General features: G+C 39.9%; 1 protein-coding gene across 1 annotated transcript; it reads right to left on the bottom strand.

The window, feature by feature from the left end:
* Positions 1-2956: 2956 nt before the first annotated feature.
* LOC134227272 (3-oxoacyl-[acyl-carrier-protein] reductase FabG-like) lies at positions 2957-4540 on the bottom strand. Its single transcript, XM_062708644.1, has 2 exons — positions 3950-4540; positions 2957-3275 (listed from the first exon to the last, which is right to left on the bottom strand). The coding sequence occupies exons 1-2, from the start codon at positions 4500-4502 to the stop codon at positions 3058-3060; spliced, it is 771 nt and encodes a 256-aa protein (XP_062564628.1). The 5' UTR covers positions 4503-4540; the 3' UTR covers positions 2957-3057.
* Positions 4541-19851: the final 15311 nt, after the last annotated feature.

The raw sequence follows: 19851 nt of genomic DNA, 5'->3' as shown, positions 1-19851 counted from the left end.
AAAGATCCGAAAAATTTTGTCAGCAACAAAAAAGAAGACAATCTTGTTGCTTACTTTTCAACCCGTTATTTTGCATTATTTCAAGAGCAAATTTCGGTTTTATGCTATCATAGTTTCTGCTTTTATGGAAATATTCGAGAATCGAACAATGATTACAAAATTAGCATCGTATTTTCGGAAATATAAGAGCATGCAAGGCAAATGATTCTTGTCATATTGTGTTCGGGTTCGGATAAAGGTTTGTCGCTAGGTGCGTTTGTCAGTAACAAACTCTGTTGATGACAAAGAGTATATTGTTAGGCGTTGCCCGAATATTGATTCCCTGTTAGTGAGTGAAAGTATTTCAGTAAGTGGGAGTGGTTTTGTGAGTGAAAGTGATTCAGTGAGTGGGAGTGGTTTAGTGAATGAAAGTGATTTAGTGAGTAGGAGAGGTTTATTGAGTGAAAGTGATTTAGTGAGTTGGAGTGGTTTAGTAAGTGAAATTGATTGAGTGAGTGGGTGTGGTTCAGTGAGTGAAAGTTGTTTAGTGAGTGGGAGTGATTTATTGAATGGAAGTGGTTTAATGAGCGAAATAGATTTAGTGAGTGGGAGTGAGATTGATTTACAGTGAAAGTGATTCAGTGAATGTGAATGAGAGTGATGTGAAAGTGAGAGTGATGCTAGAGTGAGAATGATTTAGTGAGTAGAGTAAGAGTGATTTAGTGAATGATAGTGATTTGGTAAGTGAGTAATTTAGTGAGTGAGACTGAGATTGATTTAGTGAGTGAGAGTGAATGTGCTTTGGTGAATGAGTGATTTAATGAGTGAGAGTGAAAGTGATTTATTGAGTGAGATTGATTAAGTGAATGAAAGTGATTTAGTGAATGAGAGTGATTCAGTGAGGGAGAGTGATTGAGTGAGTGAGAGTGATTTAGTGACTAAGAGTGAGAGTGAGAGTCATTTAGTGAGTAAGAGTAAGACTGACAGTGAGTGAGAAGACATTCCACTAAAAAGCTCAAAATAATTTTCTCAACATATTTTCAATTGACCTTTCCCGTCAAAAATTGTATCTCATTTCATTTTCATTGTCATTGTAGAAACACGCGTATGAGAAAACTAAATACATAGTTTATAATAACTATGATTCCCATAACCAGTACATGAGTAATGTTTGAGGGAATGTAATTTTGAACATCGTGCTTCATTTTAAATTGGTGTTAATTGGTATTTTGAACTAACATATTTTTAACATCACCTAATCGCTTCAATTGTTTTTGACAAATGTTGGAAACGTTTATACAAACTGGTTTGCTTTGAACTGGGAATAAAACAATTCTGCTCTAGTTCTGAATGGATTTTTATTGAATTCCCTCAAATTATATTCTGCTTAATATGTATACTTGTTTGCGGAAAATCTTTACCTTCGAACGAATCCTATTCGTTCGTATCATTTTCTCACTTAATTTAGCTGGCGTAAACCAAAATGCACATTCGTTGAGTCAGGATTAGCCTGGAGATGACAATGTGACTATGGCAGTGATCTCCACCAACGCGGGCCGCACTAATATTTTGCTTTGATCGACTCGCGCGGGATCATTTAAAGACCAATGTGCGTTTAACACCCCTAGCAACTAGATATATTTGTAAGCTTCGCCCAAGTACTTGTATGAGAAAAGCTTAATTTTATTGTGTGAGGAGTAAATTAAGGGAAAATGCCTAAAATGCTGATGATCGGTGGACTATGGTATATTAGAGTTATTCAAATTTTGCCTTTTTTGCCCCCCGATTGCATTTGCCATTTTAATAATCCTAATATTTTTTTAGCGAATTTGGATCAAATTTGAGTGAGCACGCGCCGTTTGAAGTTTGTATGAAAACTACTATGAAAACAGTAACTTTTATGCAAAACCGTGCCCAAGCACTAAAAGCATATGAGTACATCGGCAGCATAAAATTGTTTACAAGGAAACAGGTCGGCGTAACGGCACATTCGAGTCGAATGTCTTTTATTCGACATTTGAAGAGAGACCAGAGTAGTCGAATATCTTGTACTATGACACAATCTTATTTCTCCGTCCGCAGCTACAATACTCAATACATAGTTGGAATTTATTATCTAAAACACACTTGAATGTAATAAACGTAGATCATATCTAACTTTAATCAAAAAAACATTTTAACAGGGAAAGCAGCCCGAAACACATCTTCACGAATTCTAGAGCGAATCATGCCAAATATTTGACTTGGTTGTAGGGTATCTGTTCCATTATTAATAACATGGTCCTATATCAATAACATTCGCAAAACAGGAAATTTAGGCTCAATTTGTGTCGTGTTTTGTTGTTTTCCGGCGTGCTCACTGCTGGAAAAATTCACAAAAATGAGAAATAAAACAATTAACGCACCAATTCTTTGTTTTTTAATGGTATTGATTTGGGTACATGGTATGAATTCAAGGAGCAGTTCCCCTACATGATCAATTATTTTCATAAATTTTAAAACAATGAATAGGAATTGAACCGTTTGTTTGAGAAACTGCATATGTAACATTTTTGGCCAAAATAAGATTTTTATATATTCTGAATCCTTGTCCAAAAATACGTATTCTGGCAAAAAAATAAGAAAAATAAATTTTTGTTCAGGAATGTATAAAAAAATTCGTTTGTTTGAGAAACTACAAAGTCCACGCACTTTGAAGAGCAATTGTGGAGTACTGTTTATAGTTTTTGCACTGGAAGTGCCCCAGGGTGTTGAGTTTTGCCAAAAACTATTGATCTGCATCGAAGAAATCGAAAGATTCGGTGCCAATTAGTTCAAAAACAGTTTTTTGTTGTTTTCTCGAAATTGTGTAAAATTGATTTATGCAGTTTCTCAAACAAATGATTCAATTGGGAAATGCTTCCTCTGCATGATTGATATTAGTGTTAGTAAATTCAGATAATTATTTCTTCAACTATACAATAATTAATACCCCAACTGGAACCATATTAAATTTGTTATATTTATTGAATATAAAAATTCTGCAATTAATTACAGAAAGAAATAGTTTTGCATTATCAATGTGGACATTCAATAACATTAACGTGGACACATCACATTCTTTCCTCCATCCACGCAAAGACACGTTCCGGTGATGAAGCTAGCCGAGTCCCCCGCAAGGAAAGCGATGGCCGCTGCTACTTCCGACGGTTGTCCCACACGGCCCAGAGCATGGGTTTGCTCACAGCTCTTCAGATAGGCAGCGTAGGCTTCCGCACTCATACCGAGTCGATTATGGAAATCCGTTATGATGACCGCTGTAAATATTTAATGAAAAGCTAGATTGGAGTAATTACGTAATAACAACCATTAGAATGTGAATGTATCGTATTGTGGAAAATCACCTGCTTCTCTTTAATGATGTCTGAATAAAAATAATCATTTGGTTGGAATAAAGAGTGCAGCCGATGTAGTTCAAATACTTGTCTATAATATAAGCACATATAAGTGTGTACTTATATGATAAACGCTTATGTCATTGGAAAACAAAGCCTTCATTCGTTCATTCCAATCGCAATATTCATGCAGGGTATGAGCAATACTTATTTTCTATAATACCGATACATTGGATACAACTGTAGTTTAATAAGCTAATGATGGTATTTTGGGCATCTGAATATATTTTGAACTTTAGGATATGTTTTTTTATGCACTGAATATCTTGGATACAATACACGCAAAATATAGCCAAACGTCCAACATATAAAACTCGCATTTTTGTTCATTTTGTCAAAAGCCTGTAAATCGTACAGATAACTCAATTTATTGCATCTAACCCCACAACAGTAAAATAGGCTTTACTATCTTGCTTATCTGTGGTAAGCTGGGAATGATTGAGCTTGTGGGGATGGTTGACAAACGATTTACAAAATCACCCAAAATGCAAATGTTACAAATATGCGATCATGGAGAGTATACCTGAATACCATACCTGGATTAACAGAATTCACTCTAACTTGTTTCGGCCCCAATTCAAGCGCAACGCATCTCGTAAATTGATCCAAAGCGGCCTTCGATACACTGTAGGCTAAAAAGTTTGGGAAAGATCTTGTACCGGCGACGCTCGATACATTGACAATATTCCCTTTGCTCTCGATAAGATGAGGCACCGCCAGCATCGTCAGGTGATATACAGCCCTCACATTCGTATTCATGATATCGTCATACTGCTCCACGCTGGTGTTTTCAATGCCTCCTGATAGCCCTTTGCCGGCATTGTTCACCAAAACATCCAATTTACCGAACTTTTTAATGATCTTTTCGATCACCCGGATGTTGTCATCAGTACTTGTAACATCGGCCACCAGCAACAATGGCTTTTCCTTACCCAGAGCCTCACATTCTGAACCTGTTTTATTGAGATTTTCTGCGTTTCTGCCGGTTAGAACAACGCTAGCTCCCAACGCGGTAAAGTACTTCGCCGTTGCGGCGCCGATGCCACTACTGGCTCCCGTGATGAGAACAACTTTACCGGTGAAATCCATCACGAAAGAGCTGAAAAACGAGACTGAATTCTGAGCGATTCGCTCACAAGCATTTATCTATCTTTGATAGCGTAGGACGTAAGTAGATGTTTGGTGATAACTTATTCATGTGTTTTACAGTGGTTCAGTTTCGAGTAGAAATGGCTTCAATGAATGTTCTAAAATCTAAATATTGAAATGAAAATGAAAATATGAAAAGTAGGAATCTTTGAGATTGAATTTGTTTAACCATGCTTTTATCGTACATGATGTTTTGACGTAAACTACGTCTAAGGGGAAGACTCAGATACAGGGTGTAAAACCGAAATTTTCAAATTCGAGACCGTCACGAAATTAGGATAGATTTCAAACGCTAATAGCGTCTTTATCTTTCGATGGATTTTCGACATTTGCTTATCAATCGATTCAGAAACTCTCCAGCAATTTGCCAATTATATTGATACTATTGATTATCAACGTTAAACTATTGAAAATGTTGTTTCTTTCCAAACCGGGTGAAAAATTCAATTCCGCTCATAAATCCCCAACACGGACATCAGATTGCAGTAAGGTACGAGTCTTTTGATCCACTGCTTCGTTTTCCCTGTGTATAAAAAGCCCCGTGTTTCGCGTGCGCGCGTCATTTTCATTCTGGATGTCACGGCGAGCGGACCAGGGCGACCAGAAGCGGTCCTAGTGACAACGGCTATCTCAGCGGTTGTGGTGCGGATGAAATTTTTTCGCTCGGTGGTGGTGGCGGTCGTGGCAGCAGCAGCACATCATTTGCATCCGTGTTCCATCTTCGGCGGATCTGGCAATCGACGGCGTTCATTGAACCGAATCATCGGATGGCGCTCGCGTAGCCCAGTGGCTGCTGTTGATAAGGCACATAAGTGGAAATTAATCGGTTCTTTTCAGGACCATCATTATATTTGGGAGGAAGTTTAAGTTGAAATAATTTTTCTAAAGTGCAACCGCTAGGAACTGGAAAATTCTTCGGTGAAATTTTCTAGCGTGATTCGGAGTTAAATGATTTTAGTGATTGAGAAGTTCGTCTAATAACTTTCTTCATAGAACAAAGCATAATTGTTTGGCATCGGTAGCGGAATCATAGCATTTGTGCCGGTCCGAGCATAGGCTGTCATCGGAAGATTGCTACAGCAATTTATTCACTAATGTGGCGTTTGCAACGATTTGGATGTTGTCGGCACAACATGAAATTTTCCCGCGAGACTCTAATTTTTTATTTTTCCTGTTGATGATTGAAAAAGAAATCGGTTCCGAGATGAACTTTATTCAAAGCGCAACGCTAACGTCGGTAGTTGAATCCCAAGTAAGTATCGGAAGGAGACCATGCAAACAATTGATTCGCATTATGACTGAAGAAAATTGTATGGCGTCAGTATTGATGTTTGCTACAGATTTTTTGACGTAAACTTCGTCTAAGGACTCAGACTCAGATACAGGGTTTAAAACGGAAATTTCCAAATTCGAGACTGCAATTTGCCAATTCTATTGATACTATAGATTATTATTATGCTTAATTTTATTTTCTTTCAACAAATATGATTTTGAAAAAGTATCACCGGCGCGTGCTTACTCGAAATCTACATGCTGATACATTTACAGTTACATCAAACAACTGAAAACCGAAATACGCCACTCCAAAATTATGAGGTGACAATGTCAGAAAAAGACAAAAGATAGGAAAAATAACACGGTGTGTAGTGCTTCCCCGAGTCACCTTAAGGGAAGATCCTTTAATTATGGAACGCAAAAATTAGGCATTTTCAACCCTCCCTCCCCCCTATGTCACACTTTTTGTATGAAGCATCTAAAAATTATGTATGGGTCGTCACACTTCGCCCAAGCCCCCTTCCCCCTCTAAGCGTTACGTAATTTGTGGACGCTCCCAAGAGCCACTTTCATTGATGGTAGCCGATCGTTAGTACTTCATATCAAATATCATATCATATCATAGCATATCAAAGAATATTGTGGCCAAATTTCATAAAATTTGATCAACAAAAACCCCCCTGACAATAATAGAACAAAACCTGCCAAAGCCGTCATTCCCCCTATTTCAGACAAAATTTAATCTGAGCGCTGGTAATGTTGATGACGACGACCGCGCGACCCACACCATCACCGGGAATAAAATTTCCGGTAGGAGCTCCGCCGATGCCGAAGGTGGTACCACGGTCTACTCTCCGCGACATCTCGAACGAAATGGCTCGCGCGCGCGGAAGAGCTGCTTTCTTGTGATCAATAAAGTTGAACCTGTAGCCACGCCCCTTTGGGGGGGGGGGGGGGGGGGGGGCGGTTACACAATATTTGCAGTCAAACCGAAGAACAAAGAGGGGGGGCTAATGAGCCATCTTTATTGATTAGAAGAAAACTGCTCTTTCGCGCGCGCGTGGCATTTCAGCACCTAAAAGCTCATGGATGAGTTGAATCATCGTATGTTTTCTGTATGTATGTAGAATCACGAGCGCGCGTCAAACGGAGAAGCTGCAAAAATGTTTTCGCATGGATGACTATCTACCAGAATTATAAGTCTTTCTCTGAATCGTGCTCTCGTGTTTCTACTACCGACGGAAAACAATCTGCAATCACCAAGCAATTAAGTTTTACTTTGATCAAAATTCATCTCGCCTCAAGTTGTGACTTAAGAGCTACTTTCATTGATGGTAGCCAATCGTTAATAGGGGAAATTACGGCTTTGGCAGGTTTTGTTCTATTATTGTCAGGGGGTTTTCTGTAACTAATTATGCTCAAATTTGGCCTAAACATTCTTTGCATATCAAAGAACATTGTGGCAAAATTTCATAAAATTTGGTCAACAAAAACCGCCCCCGACAATAATAGAACAAAACCTGCCAAAGCCGTCATTCCTCCTACTTCATACAAGAAAATTTAATCTGAGCGCTGCTCATGTTAATGGCGACGACCGCGCGACCCACACCATCGCCGGGAATAAAAATTCCGGTAGGAGCTCCGCCGATGCCGAAGGTGGTATCACGGCGGTGTGCTCTCCGCGATATCTCGAACGAAATGCCTCGCGCGCGCGGAAGAGCTGCTTTCTTGTAATCAATAAAGTTGAACCTGTAGCCACGCCCCTTTGGTGAGTGTGTGACGGTTACACAATATTTGCAGTCATACCGGACAACAAAGAGGCGGGACTAATGAACCATCTTTATTGATTATAAGAAAACTGCTCTTCCGCGCGCGCGTTGCATTTCATTTGAAATGTCGTGGAGAGCGGTTCCAGCATCGCTCCCAGAGTTGAATTCCAGCTTAGCGATTTCCAGCTCGTGTCGTGGATCATGTGGTCGTCGTTGACAATCGGTTCTTCTCAGGACCACCATTCTACACAAAGGAAGATTGAGGTGAGGCGAATTTTATTCAAAGTGAAAATAAACCGCTTGGCGACGCCATAAAGTTGCCTGCCGTCCGTAGCAGAATCACGAGCGCGCATCGGAGGGAGATGGCTTCAGTGGCAGTGAAATTCTGATTCGATTTTGTTATTCCAGCAGCACAATTACGGGCGCGCGTCTTAGGTGCTGCAAATATGTATTCGTATGGATGGCGTCAGTTGTTCCCAAGTGAAATTTTCTATCAAGATAATGATTTTTCAGAATCACCATTTTACACAAAAGAATTAATTTGCCAGCATTTTGTTTTTGATGTAAACTACGTAAAGACTCAGATACAGGGTGTAAAACGGAAATTTCCAAATTCGAGACCGTCACGAAATTAGGATAGATTTCAAACGCTAATAGCGTCTTTATCTTTCGATGGATTTTCGACAGTTGCTTATCAATCGATTCAGAAACTCTCCAGAAATTTGCCAATTATATTGATACTATTGATTATCAACCTTAAACTATTGAAAATGTTGTTTCTTTCCAAACCGGTTGAAAAATTCAGAAATAATCAATCCCGTTCATAAATCCCCAACACGGACATCAGATTACAGTCAGGTACGGGCTTTTTGATCCACTGCGTCGTTTTCCCTGCGTATAAAAAGCCCCGTGTATCGCGTGCGCGCGTCATTTTCATTTTGGATGTCACGGCGAGCGGACCAGGGCGACCAGAAGCGGTCCTAGTGACAACGGCTATCTCAGCGGTTGTGGTGCGGATGAAATTTTTTCGCTCGGTGGTGGTGGCGGTCGTGGCAGCAGCAGCACATCATTTGCATTCGTGTTCCATCTTCGGCGGATCTGGCAATCGACGGCTTTCATTGAACCGAATCATCGGATGGCGCTCGCGCAGGTCAGTGGCTGCTGTTGATAAGGCACATAAGTGGAAATTAATCGGTTCTTTTTAGGACCATCATTATATTTGGGAGGAAGTTTAAGTTGAAATAATTTTTCTAAAGTGCAACCGCTAGGAACTGGAAAATTCTTCGGTGAAATTTTCTAGCGTAATTCGGAGTTATATGATTTTAGTAATTGAGAAAGTTGAGACGAACTTTCTTTATAGAACAAAGCATAATTGTTTGGCATCGGTAGCGGAATCATAGCTTTAGTGCCGGTCCGACCATAGGCTGTCAGCGGAAGATTGCTACAGCAATTTATTCACTAATGTGACGTTTGCAACGATTTAGATGTTGTCGGCACAACATGAAATTTTCCCGCGAGACTCTAACTTTGTATTTTTCCTGTTGATGATTGAAAAAGAAATCGATTCCTAAATGAACTTTATTCAAAGCGCAACGCTAACGTCGGTAGTTGAATCCCAAGCAAGTATCGGTAGGAGACCATGCAAACAATTGATTCGCATTATGACTGAAGAAAATTGTATGGCGTCAGTATTGATGTTTGCTACAGATTTTTGACGTAAACTACGTCTAAGGGGAAGACTCAGATACAGGGTGTAAAACGGAAATTTCCAAATTCGAGACCGTCACGAAATAAGGATAGATTTCAAACGCTAATAGCGTCTTTATCTTTCGATGGATTTTTAATCACTAACTCTGCAGAAGTCAAATGATGGATTGAATCTTATGAATTTTTGCGTTACTGCTGCCGATTTAACGCAAAAATCTCATAAATTTACTCTCAGTCAAACCAAATTCCTCCAATGAAAAATTTAGTGCCCTGAAAAGGACAGATTTCAGATCATGCGGGACTTTTTTTTTTTATTGGCATCACTGCTTGTTTACTACCGTGATTGAAATCGATGCGATTTTTATTTATGTTATTTATGTTTCAACTCATTGTATTAATTCGTGATTTGTAGCTATTGTTACTATTGAGTGTTAATTGAACGTCGTGTGTGTTGAAGTTTTGTGAACTATCTAGTCAAAGTTCTACATTAGTGCAGTGGAAATCTGCTTGAAGTGACTGCAAAACCTAAAACATCACCCCGCGCATTTTTTTCGACTGCAGCGACATCTGGCTGTGAAAATTAAAAACCTGTGTTTAGTACAGTCTCAATCAACGCACAAAGCTTAAAGCTTCATCTTGCGTGGAAGATAATCCACGATAGCATTACCTAGCTGGCTGCCTAACGAAAGGCGATACGACAATATGGAAACCAACTGCTCAAAATGCAATCAGCTCATTACTGGGATTAATTCTGTTACTTGCCGCGGTTACTGTGGCTGCTTTTTCCATATGGGGTGTTCTGGTGTTTCACGTGCTCTAATGAATTACTTCACGTCTCACCGAAAGTACCTATATTGGATGGGCAGCAAAATAAAATTTCCATTTAAAATTAGAAACTTTCCATAAATAATTAGGAAATTGCCAATAAAGAAATCAGGGTATGAGCAATAAATAATTATAAAATTTCCACAAATAAAACAAAATTTTCATAAACAATTAAGAATTTTCCACAAAACAAAAATAAATAAGCACTTTTAAAAACAAAAATAGCAATTATAAAAGAAGAAATTTCCATAAAGAAATGAAAATGTTCCACGAAAAAAATACAAAATTTCCATAAATAAATTAATATTAGCAATAAACAATTACAAAATTTTCCACAAAATAAATATTTTTTTTCCACAAAAAATTAAAAATTTTCCACAAAATAATCAATGAAGAGCAATAAAAAAATAAGAAAATTTCCATAAAAAAATACAAGAAAGCAATAAAGCTGATGAAATTTTACATGGACTTTAAACGCTTTTAAAGAAGGGGTCATCTATGGAAAAAAGCACAGTTTGATTGCTTTTTTATATTTCTTTATGGAAATTTTCTTATTTTTTTATTGCTCTTTATTGATTTTTTTGTGGAAATTTTTTATTTTTTTATGGAAAAAATATATTTATTTTGTGGAAAATTTTGTAATTTTTTATTGCTAATATTGATTTATTTATGGAAATTTTGTATTTTTTTATCGTGGAACATTTATTTTTTTTATGGAAAATTCTTCTTTTATAATTGCATTTTTTGCTTTTAAAAGTGCTTATTTATTTTTGTTTTGTGGAAAATTTTTAATTGTTTATGGAAATTTTGTTTTATTTGTGGAAATTTTTTATTTATTTATTGCTCATACCCTGATTTCTTTATTGGCAATTTTCTATTTTTTTATGGGAATTTTCTAATTGTTTAGGGGGAGTATTTATTTTAGTCATATTGGATGTGCGATAAATGTGCGGAACTATTTGAAAATTCTCATTTACGTTCCATTACAAATCCTTTTGCAGATGAAAATCCCCTTGCATCTCTTACCGATGCCATCAATAGTCTCCAAACGGAAATCAAGAAAATCACTTCTAAACCAGCCTCCACTCTGGCTCCGAATCGTTGGCCGGTGATCAGTGAAACACGCGCTACCAAACGACCTCGAGCATATGATTCCTCTGCGCAAAGCTCTTCTGAATGCCAATCTGGAACGAAACAACGAGATCAAACTGTAGTATCTGTTCCTGTAAGCGAGAAACCCGCTAGTATGTTCTGGCTCTACCTGTCTCGTATCAAACCCGATGTTTCAAATGAGGCGATATGCGCAATGGTGAAAGCGAATATGGGACTGGAAACTGATCCTGAGGTTGTGAAATTGGTTGCCAAAGGAACCGATACTAGCAACATGACCTTCATTTCGTTCAAGGTGGGCTTAGACCCCACATTGAAAAGCACTGCCCTCGATCCTACGACGTGGCCAGAAGGGATCCTGTTCCGACAGTTTGACGACTACAGCACTCAAAAATTTCGAAACCCAGATTTGCGTCTCCCGGACTATTCCCGACAACACCAGTTACTCCAGCAACGAGCTAACTATCCGTCAACACGCTCCAGGACGCTCCTGCGAAAGCCGTAAGGAAGGTCCTAACCCACCCGAAACAGTCGAGTCATCGGAAGCTATCAGCTTCGAACTATCAGATCATCAATCTTCGGTTTCCTGTCATCTAAGTCGTCCTGGTCCTGTTTCTGTGGAAAGGGGAAGGACCTTCCGAACTCCCATCGCAGGCAAGTACTCAGTCGATCATCTTCTTTTCGTACCTGATGTACTTTCGGTTTCTAGTGACCTCACCTTCGAAGCTTCCAATTCATCAAATAATTATGAAACAAAAACATCGTTTGTAAACCTTTGTCATGCATCTGTCAATCGACCGGGATGCAAGCCTGCTAGCCGTATGGAAGCCCCTAAGCCCCCCATCACAGTCGTGCATTCCCAGCCAGCGACCAACAGTCATTCCGGCCCTGTGTATGGGTGTGGTGGAGGGGTCTTCCAAAACCCAAATGCAGGCAAGTACACACATGCTTTCAATAATGACCATTCACTACCTGATGAAGTCATACTTCCTAGTCAACTTTCATCGGTTCATTCATTCGACCACCGATCGCCTCCGGGATGCACGCCAGCCAGTCAAAAGGAAGCCCCAAAGCCCCCCATCACAGTCGCGTATTCCCTGCCAGCGGCCGACAGCCATCCCGGACCTGTGTATGGGTGTGGTAGAGGGGTCTTCCAAAATCCGAATGCAGGCAAGTATATATCCGCAACAAGCAAGTCTTCCCCTCACCCATCCTCCGTTCACAGTACATCGCTCAACTCACCATCACGAGGACTGCGCGTTTTTTATCAAAACACCCGAGGACTTTTGACCAAACTTGACGATGTTTTCCTCGCCGTACTCGATGGTGAATATGATGTTTATGTGCTTACCGAGACCTGGCTCGACGAGAGGATTTATTCAGCTCAAGTGTTTGGGGATTCCTTCAACGTGTACCGAGTTGACCGAAGTTCTGCCAACAGTAATCGCTCACGCGGCGGCGGTGTCTTAATTGCTGTTTCAAATGTACTTACTACCTGTCAAATTGCTATTGGGCAATTCACCTCAATAGAAGCTGTTTGGGTGAAAGTGAGTCTTACTACACAAAACGTTTTCATTGGTGCACTGTATATCCCTCCTGACAGACGTCACGATTGTAACATAATGGAACAGCACTTAGGAGCAATTGAATACGCATCTTCTTTGACTGACCTGATGGATGTACTTCTTCTACTTGGAGATTTCAATCAACCTGGTCTTATTTGGTCACCCTCTGGCCACCGGTTTGCGTTTCTTGATTCAGAAAATTCGACGACTACTCCTGCCAGCCGCCTTCTCATCGATGGAACTGCTTTTCTTAAGCCAGATTAAGCCAGATTAATTTGATACCAAATGTCCAATCACACTTCCGTGATTTGGTGTTTGTGAGCGAAAATTTAATTCCTGACTGTACGGTCATCGAGGCATCGCATCGGATCCCATCGTTCCTCTTGATAATCATCATCCTGCTCTAGACATTACTATTGCAAATAGCTGTCATGTTAGCTTTGACGATAGCTCAGATATCGATGGCTTGAATTTCCGCAAGACTGATTTCCAATCACTCCGACGCAGTTTGTCCCGATTCGACTGGAGCGCATTGAAAGACTTGGACATCGACTCAGCAGTTAACCGTTTCAACTGTTTTCTACGGGACTGTTTATCTGCATCCGTACCGAAGCGCCAACCTCCAAGAAAACCACCATGGACGAACGCTACTCTACGCAATCTAAAACGGGCACGCGCTAGAGCTCTTCGCGCTCTTGCTAATCGTCGTTGTACTATAACTAAAAGGAACTTCTCAATTGCCAGCAATTGTTATCGCCGCTATAACATGCAACTTTACAAGCAGTATGTGTGTCGTATGCAGCAGAATCTTCGGCGCAATCCCAAGAGGTTTTGGTCGTTTGTTAATACTAAGAGGAATGAAATCGGTCTACCGTCAAGATTATTCCTTGACGACAACGTTGCATTGAATGCTGAGGACAAATGCAACCTTTTTGCTAAGCACTTCTCGTCCGTCTTCGCAGTAGCTTCGCCGTCTCAAGCTGACATTTTGGGTGCATTAAGTGATGTACCTGACGGCGCTTTCGGCATCGACTTTTTTTTACGTTGAGACTCATATGGTTGTTTCGGCTATTAATAGAATCAAATCATCATTCTCTGCTGGTCCTAGCGTAATTCCTTCGGCAGTGTTAAAAAAATGCTCCGATATTTTGGCCACCCCTCTGCGCATACTATTCAACCTATCACTTCGTCAGCAGAATTTTACTCAATGGAAATGCTCTACCATGTTTCCCGTATTTAAAAAAGGAAACAAAAGTGACGTAAGAAACTATCGGGGCATTACATCACTCGGAGTTGAATCGAAAGTGTTCGAGTCGCTGATCTATGAGAGATTGTTCGCTGCATGCAAGAATTATATCAGCCCATGCCAACACGGATTCTTTCCTGGTCGATCTGTGGAAACGAACCTTGTAAGCTTCACTTCGTTTTGCATGGACAACATGTGCAAAAAGTTTCAAGTTGATGCCGTGTATACAGATCTCAAATCAGCGTTTGATAAAGTCAATCACGACATACTGCTAGCAAAATTAGAAAAACTTGGATGCTATGCAACATTCTGCAACTGGCTACGTTCCTACCTAGTGCAACGCCAAGTAACCGTAAACATAGGAAACCACTCATCTCGTTGTTTTTCGAATGGCTCCGGAGTCCCCCAAGGAAGCACGCTTGGTCCATTGCTGTTTTCGCTTTTCGTGAATGATGTTACCTTCATCCTGCAGCGTGGAGGACTGCTGTTGTTTGCGGACGATCTTAAAATTTACCTCGTTGTTCGAAACCTGGCGGACTGCCTAGAATTGCAAAAACGTTTAGATATCTTCAATGATTGGTGTGATCGAAACATGATGGTTCTTGCCATCGCTAAATGCAACGTGATAAGCTTTCGTCGCACTGTAGATACCATGATCTTCGATTATAATATTGCAGGTACTACTCTACAACGTGTCGACCATATCAAAGACCTCGGTGTCGTATTGGATGATAGGTTAACCTACAATCGTCACTTATCTACTACTATTGACAAAGCGAATCGCCAGCTCGGATTCATGTTCAAAATTTCCAGTGAATTTCGAGATCCTTTGTGTTTCAAAGCACTCTACTGCTCATTAGTGCGGTCTCATTTGGAATTTGCTTCAGTTGTTTGGAATCCTTATCAAGCCGTATGGACGGCTCGTTTGGAGGCTGTCCAGCATAAGTTCGTCCGCTACGCACTACGCCATCTCCCTTGGAGGACTCGCTCAATCTTCCACCATACGCTGATCGTTGTCGCTTACTAGGACTGGATACTCTTGGCAAGCGGAGGAATGTGGCTCAAGCAGTTTTTATCGCTAAATTATTGCTCTCTGAATACGATGTGCCAGATTTGTTGACAAAGATACAACTTTACGCACCCTCTCGTACACTCCGGCCTAGAGATTTATTGTATGAAGCAGTTCAAAGCACGAACTATGCCGCCAACAGCTGCTTCGTCGCTATGATTCGTCGCTTCAACGAAGGAGCCATTTATTTCGACTTCAACATCAACGCATCTAGATTTCGGTATTGTTTGACAAGATATTTTAATGACTGACAATGTTCCAAATAGTAATTAAGTTTTCATGTAGACCATACAGTCAGATGAAATATAAATAAATAAATAAATAAATAAATATCACAAGAGTATTTCACTCAAATGCAGATGCTGGCTCTATGGTTTTACGGCTACTCTGCAACAGATTGCCATCGTTGGATTCTCTGTAGCAACGATCCTGTTACGAGCGCTACCTACGCCATCGGTGGGAACGAAGAGCGTGCGTCAGAAGGAGAAGCTGCAAAAATGTATTCGCATGGATAGAAATTAAACCTGAAACAAGTAGCAGTCTATCTACTAAAATTATAATCTTGAGGGGAATTTTCACTGGTATTGATGCTATCCATGCAAATAAATTTTTGTAGCGTCCCTGACGCACGGTCGTGATTCCGCAACCGATGGAAACTATCAGCCATCACCAAGCGATTAATATGAACTTTGATCAAAAATCGTCTCGCCTCAAATTATGGCTTAAGAGCTGCTTTCACTGATGACAGCTAATCAATGGTACTTCAGACGCAACCGTTGCAGAAATATACACCACCATCGTAGAGAAACACGCAAGAAAATTCCATCTGAGTGCTATTGATGCTGACGACGACGACCGCGCGACTTACACCATCGCCGGGAATAAAATTTCCGGTGGGAGCTCCGCCGATGCCGAAGGTGGTACCATGGTCTGGTCTCCGCGACATCTCGAACGAAATGGCTCGCGCGCGCGGAAGAGCTGCTTTCTTGTAATCAATAAAGTTGAATCTGTAGCCACGCCCCTTTGGTGAGTGTTTGACGGTTACACAATATTTGCAGTCATACCGGACAACAAAGAGGCGGGACTAATGAGCCATCTTTATTGATTATAAGAAAACTGCTCTTCACCGCGCGCGTGGCATTTAATTTGAAATGTCGCGGAGAGCGGTCCCAGCATCGGCGGAGCTGCTGAGCAAATTAATCGGTTCTTCTCAGGGCCACCATTCTATATAAAGGAAGAGACGAGGCGAATATTATTCAAAGTGCCAATTAACCACTTGGTGACGCCATAATGTTGCCGTCCGTAGCAGAATCACGAGTGCGCCCCGATAAATTTTCGAGATTTTATTATCAATGATTCGGAAATTTTCTACCAATTCGTTAATTGTTTTAAAATTATTGATTATCAACGAAAAACTATTGAAAATTTTAGTTCTTTCACGTCTGGTAAAAGATTCAGAACTAACCAACTTCTTTCATGCTTGCTGTAACGCACGCACCTTTTGGCCCACCGCTTCATTTTTCCTGTGCATAGTCGTGTCTTGCGGCCATTGGCGGCCGTCGACGGGTAGTTGTTGCAGCAATTTTCTCCTCATTTTAACTCGCTGTCGACAAACCTGTTCTATAAAAAATTTAAACAAATTCTATTGAATGCTGCTGATGCTTATGACAACCGCACGATGATTTCAAGCAAAACCGCAAACGCGCGCGTGAGAGCAGCTTTTTGAATTGACTTGAGACGATGGCTGCGCCGGTAGCGGTCCAAGTAACATCTGTATGGTCATCGGTGGTGATTGAGAAAAATGTGTGTTCTGAAAACAGTTTAAGATAATTTTTTGTTGAAATTCGCTATTGTATCATGTATACAACCTAATTTTCATATGATATTACGATTCTTATTGCACTAAGCGGTTTTACGTAGTTTACGTCGAGCGGTCGTGTCTTGTACACAACCCTCCTGATTTTTTTTTTTGCCTTTCTTGTATACAAAGTAAGGTACACTGGGGGAAGTGGAAAAAGGGGGTAAGTGTAAAAATCGACTCGAAAAATTGAAATTGTACATACTTTACTGTTTTTACCACATCATAACATTATGCAAGAATATATTTTGATGCTCACACTAAAACTATGTTGACATTTGTATAATACATGCACTAACACGGTTAACGCTTGAACTGTAATTTTAGGTTTCGCGAAAAGTTGATTTTTGCATTCATAAAATCAATTCTTATTTGCACCCATTGTCCCTTTTTCAAGTGAATTTATATCACAGGTTACTATTACAACACAATTAAACTAATCCCATTCAATTGGCAGTGGTTTGTACCAAGAAGGCAAATAATTCAAAGATTTTACACTTACCCCAGGTATCGAACACTGCGGGGGAAGTGGATAATCTTCTAATTGCGCAATTTTTTTCTTCCCTCCAGGGTTTATTTCGATAGTTGTGAATCTTGATATGTTCCTTCTTTGTTATCATTGTGATTCCAGTGGTTATTGGACTCATATAAATAAGAAAATGCCTGATTAATCCACCTATCGGTACTGATGCCTTTCACACGTTTTACATATGGAAAAAAATATATAAGAAAGTTAAAAATAGCACTGATAGTTAAATTTATTGTATAATTCACATTAATTTTTATTCATAACAAGTTTCGCCGTTGAATGTAATTTTTTTGCGAACAACTTGGTTAAGGACAAGTGCTTAAGAATAGCTGATAATTTTGTACGTGCTTTGCGCACACACATACATACAAATACGCACATACAGACATCATCTCAATTCGTTAAACTAAGTTGATTAGTTTATAACCCTGTAAATCCTATTTTTCCTTTAAAAAGTTCATCTTTGGGGCGAACATATAGATTTTACGTACACTTAGTGTTCGAGAAGTCAAAACCAGCCCTCCCCAAGCTATTACGAGAATTCCTTGAGGACCTATTCCGCTAAGCCAATGAAGTTATTCAACAATAGATACTCAGAGCAATTATCCTTTGGATTTTAGTTAGATGTAACTACTAATCACAATTGAAGGTCAATGTAGCATGGGTTTTCCACTTACCCCATCCCACTGGGTTAAGTGGAAAAACAACTCCTTATTTTTAAATCTCTTTCCACAATTTTCAAGCGACCAAAATGGTATGAATCACCACACAGTTGGTGCAAAATTGGCTGTTTTTGATAGCCCATTTTGATTGAACGCATTTAGATCATTTAAACTGGTTTTACACTAATTCAAACATGAACTATCGATTTTTCCTTTTCCACTTCCCCCAGTGTACCTTATATATAAAGCTCAATGTTTGTATGTTTGTATGTATGTTCCAGCATAACTTCTGAACCCATTGATCGATTTCAACCAAATTTGGAACATACATTCTTCATTTTAAGGAGACGACGATAGGGGGGTTAGGAATGCTTTGTGTAAAAGGGGGAGGGTGTGGGGGGAGGGGTATCGCTAAATTTTTGATCAACTCAGTGAACCTTTTGAACCCCTTGGCCGATTTTTACCAAATTTGGAACATACATTCTTTATCTTAAGGAGACGAAAATGGGAGGGCAAAGCATGCTGCTTAGAAAAGGGGGAGGGTGTGGAGGAGGTGTATCGCTTAGTTATTGATCAACTCAGTGTAACTTTTGAACCCCTTGGACGATTTCAACCAAATTTGGAACACACATTCTTCATGTTAGGGATGCTCTTTGGAAAAGGGGGAGGGTGTGGGGGGAGGGGATTTGCTAAGTTATCGATCAACTCAGTGTATCTTCTGAACCCCTTGGCCGATTTCAACCAAATTTGGAACACACATTCTTTATCTTAAGGAGACGACGACTGCATGCTCTTCGGAAAAAGGGGGAGGGTGTGCGGGAGGGGTATTGCTTAGTTATCTATCAACTCAGTATAACTTCTGAACCCCTTGGCCGATTTCAACCAAATTTGGTACACACATTCTTTATCTCAAGGAGACGACAATGTGGGGTTAGGCATGCTCTTTGTAAAAGGGGAAGGGTGTGCGGGGAGGAGTATTGCTTAGTTTTCGATCAACTCAGTATAACTTCTAAACCCCTTGGCCGATTTCAACCAAATTTGGAACACATATTCTTCATGTTAAGGAGGCGACGATAGTGTGGTCGGGAATGCTTTTTGAAAAAGAAGGAGGATATGGGAGGAGGGGTATTGCTTAGCAATCGATCAACTCAATGTAAGTCTTGAACCCCATGACCGATTTGAACCAAATTTGTTTCAAATATTGTCTGTACTAAGGAAACAATTTGAGTGGATAGCGGTAGGTCATTTTATTTTCATTTGTAAACACGTATTCTCTACCCACAGGAAACTATTATAGACAGGCTGGGAGGGACTTTTGGAATGCGGGAGGTTATTGGGGTTGCTATTGTTTAGAAAACGTCTTAAATTAAAATCCGTCTTATTTAGTTCATCCGAGGTTCTTTGACATTTTACAATGTTCCGAAAACAAATTGCCCGAATTCCTCAAAAATACCAAGACCTCGACAATAACATTTTCCCGATAATAACATTCTCCGAAAAATGACTTTAATGAAAATGATATTTGCCGAAAACGATACTTCCCGATATACATATCCAAGAATATGACATTTCCCTGAATGAAGCTGGCCATTAACATAACACAATTTGGCCTAAGGTCATTCGACATGAAGGCATTTGGGATAATTATGAACAGCATCAGTAAAATCTTTCATA

The sequence above is a fragment of the Armigeres subalbatus genome, chromosome 3 (genome assembly GCF_024139115.2).
Source record: "Armigeres subalbatus isolate Guangzhou_Male chromosome 3, GZ_Asu_2, whole genome shotgun sequence".
Classification (NCBI taxonomy): Eukaryota; Metazoa; Arthropoda; class Insecta; order Diptera; family Culicidae; genus Armigeres; species Armigeres subalbatus.
Note: the sequence above shows the minus strand (reverse complement) of the source record. Positions and strands in the feature narration are given on the sequence as shown.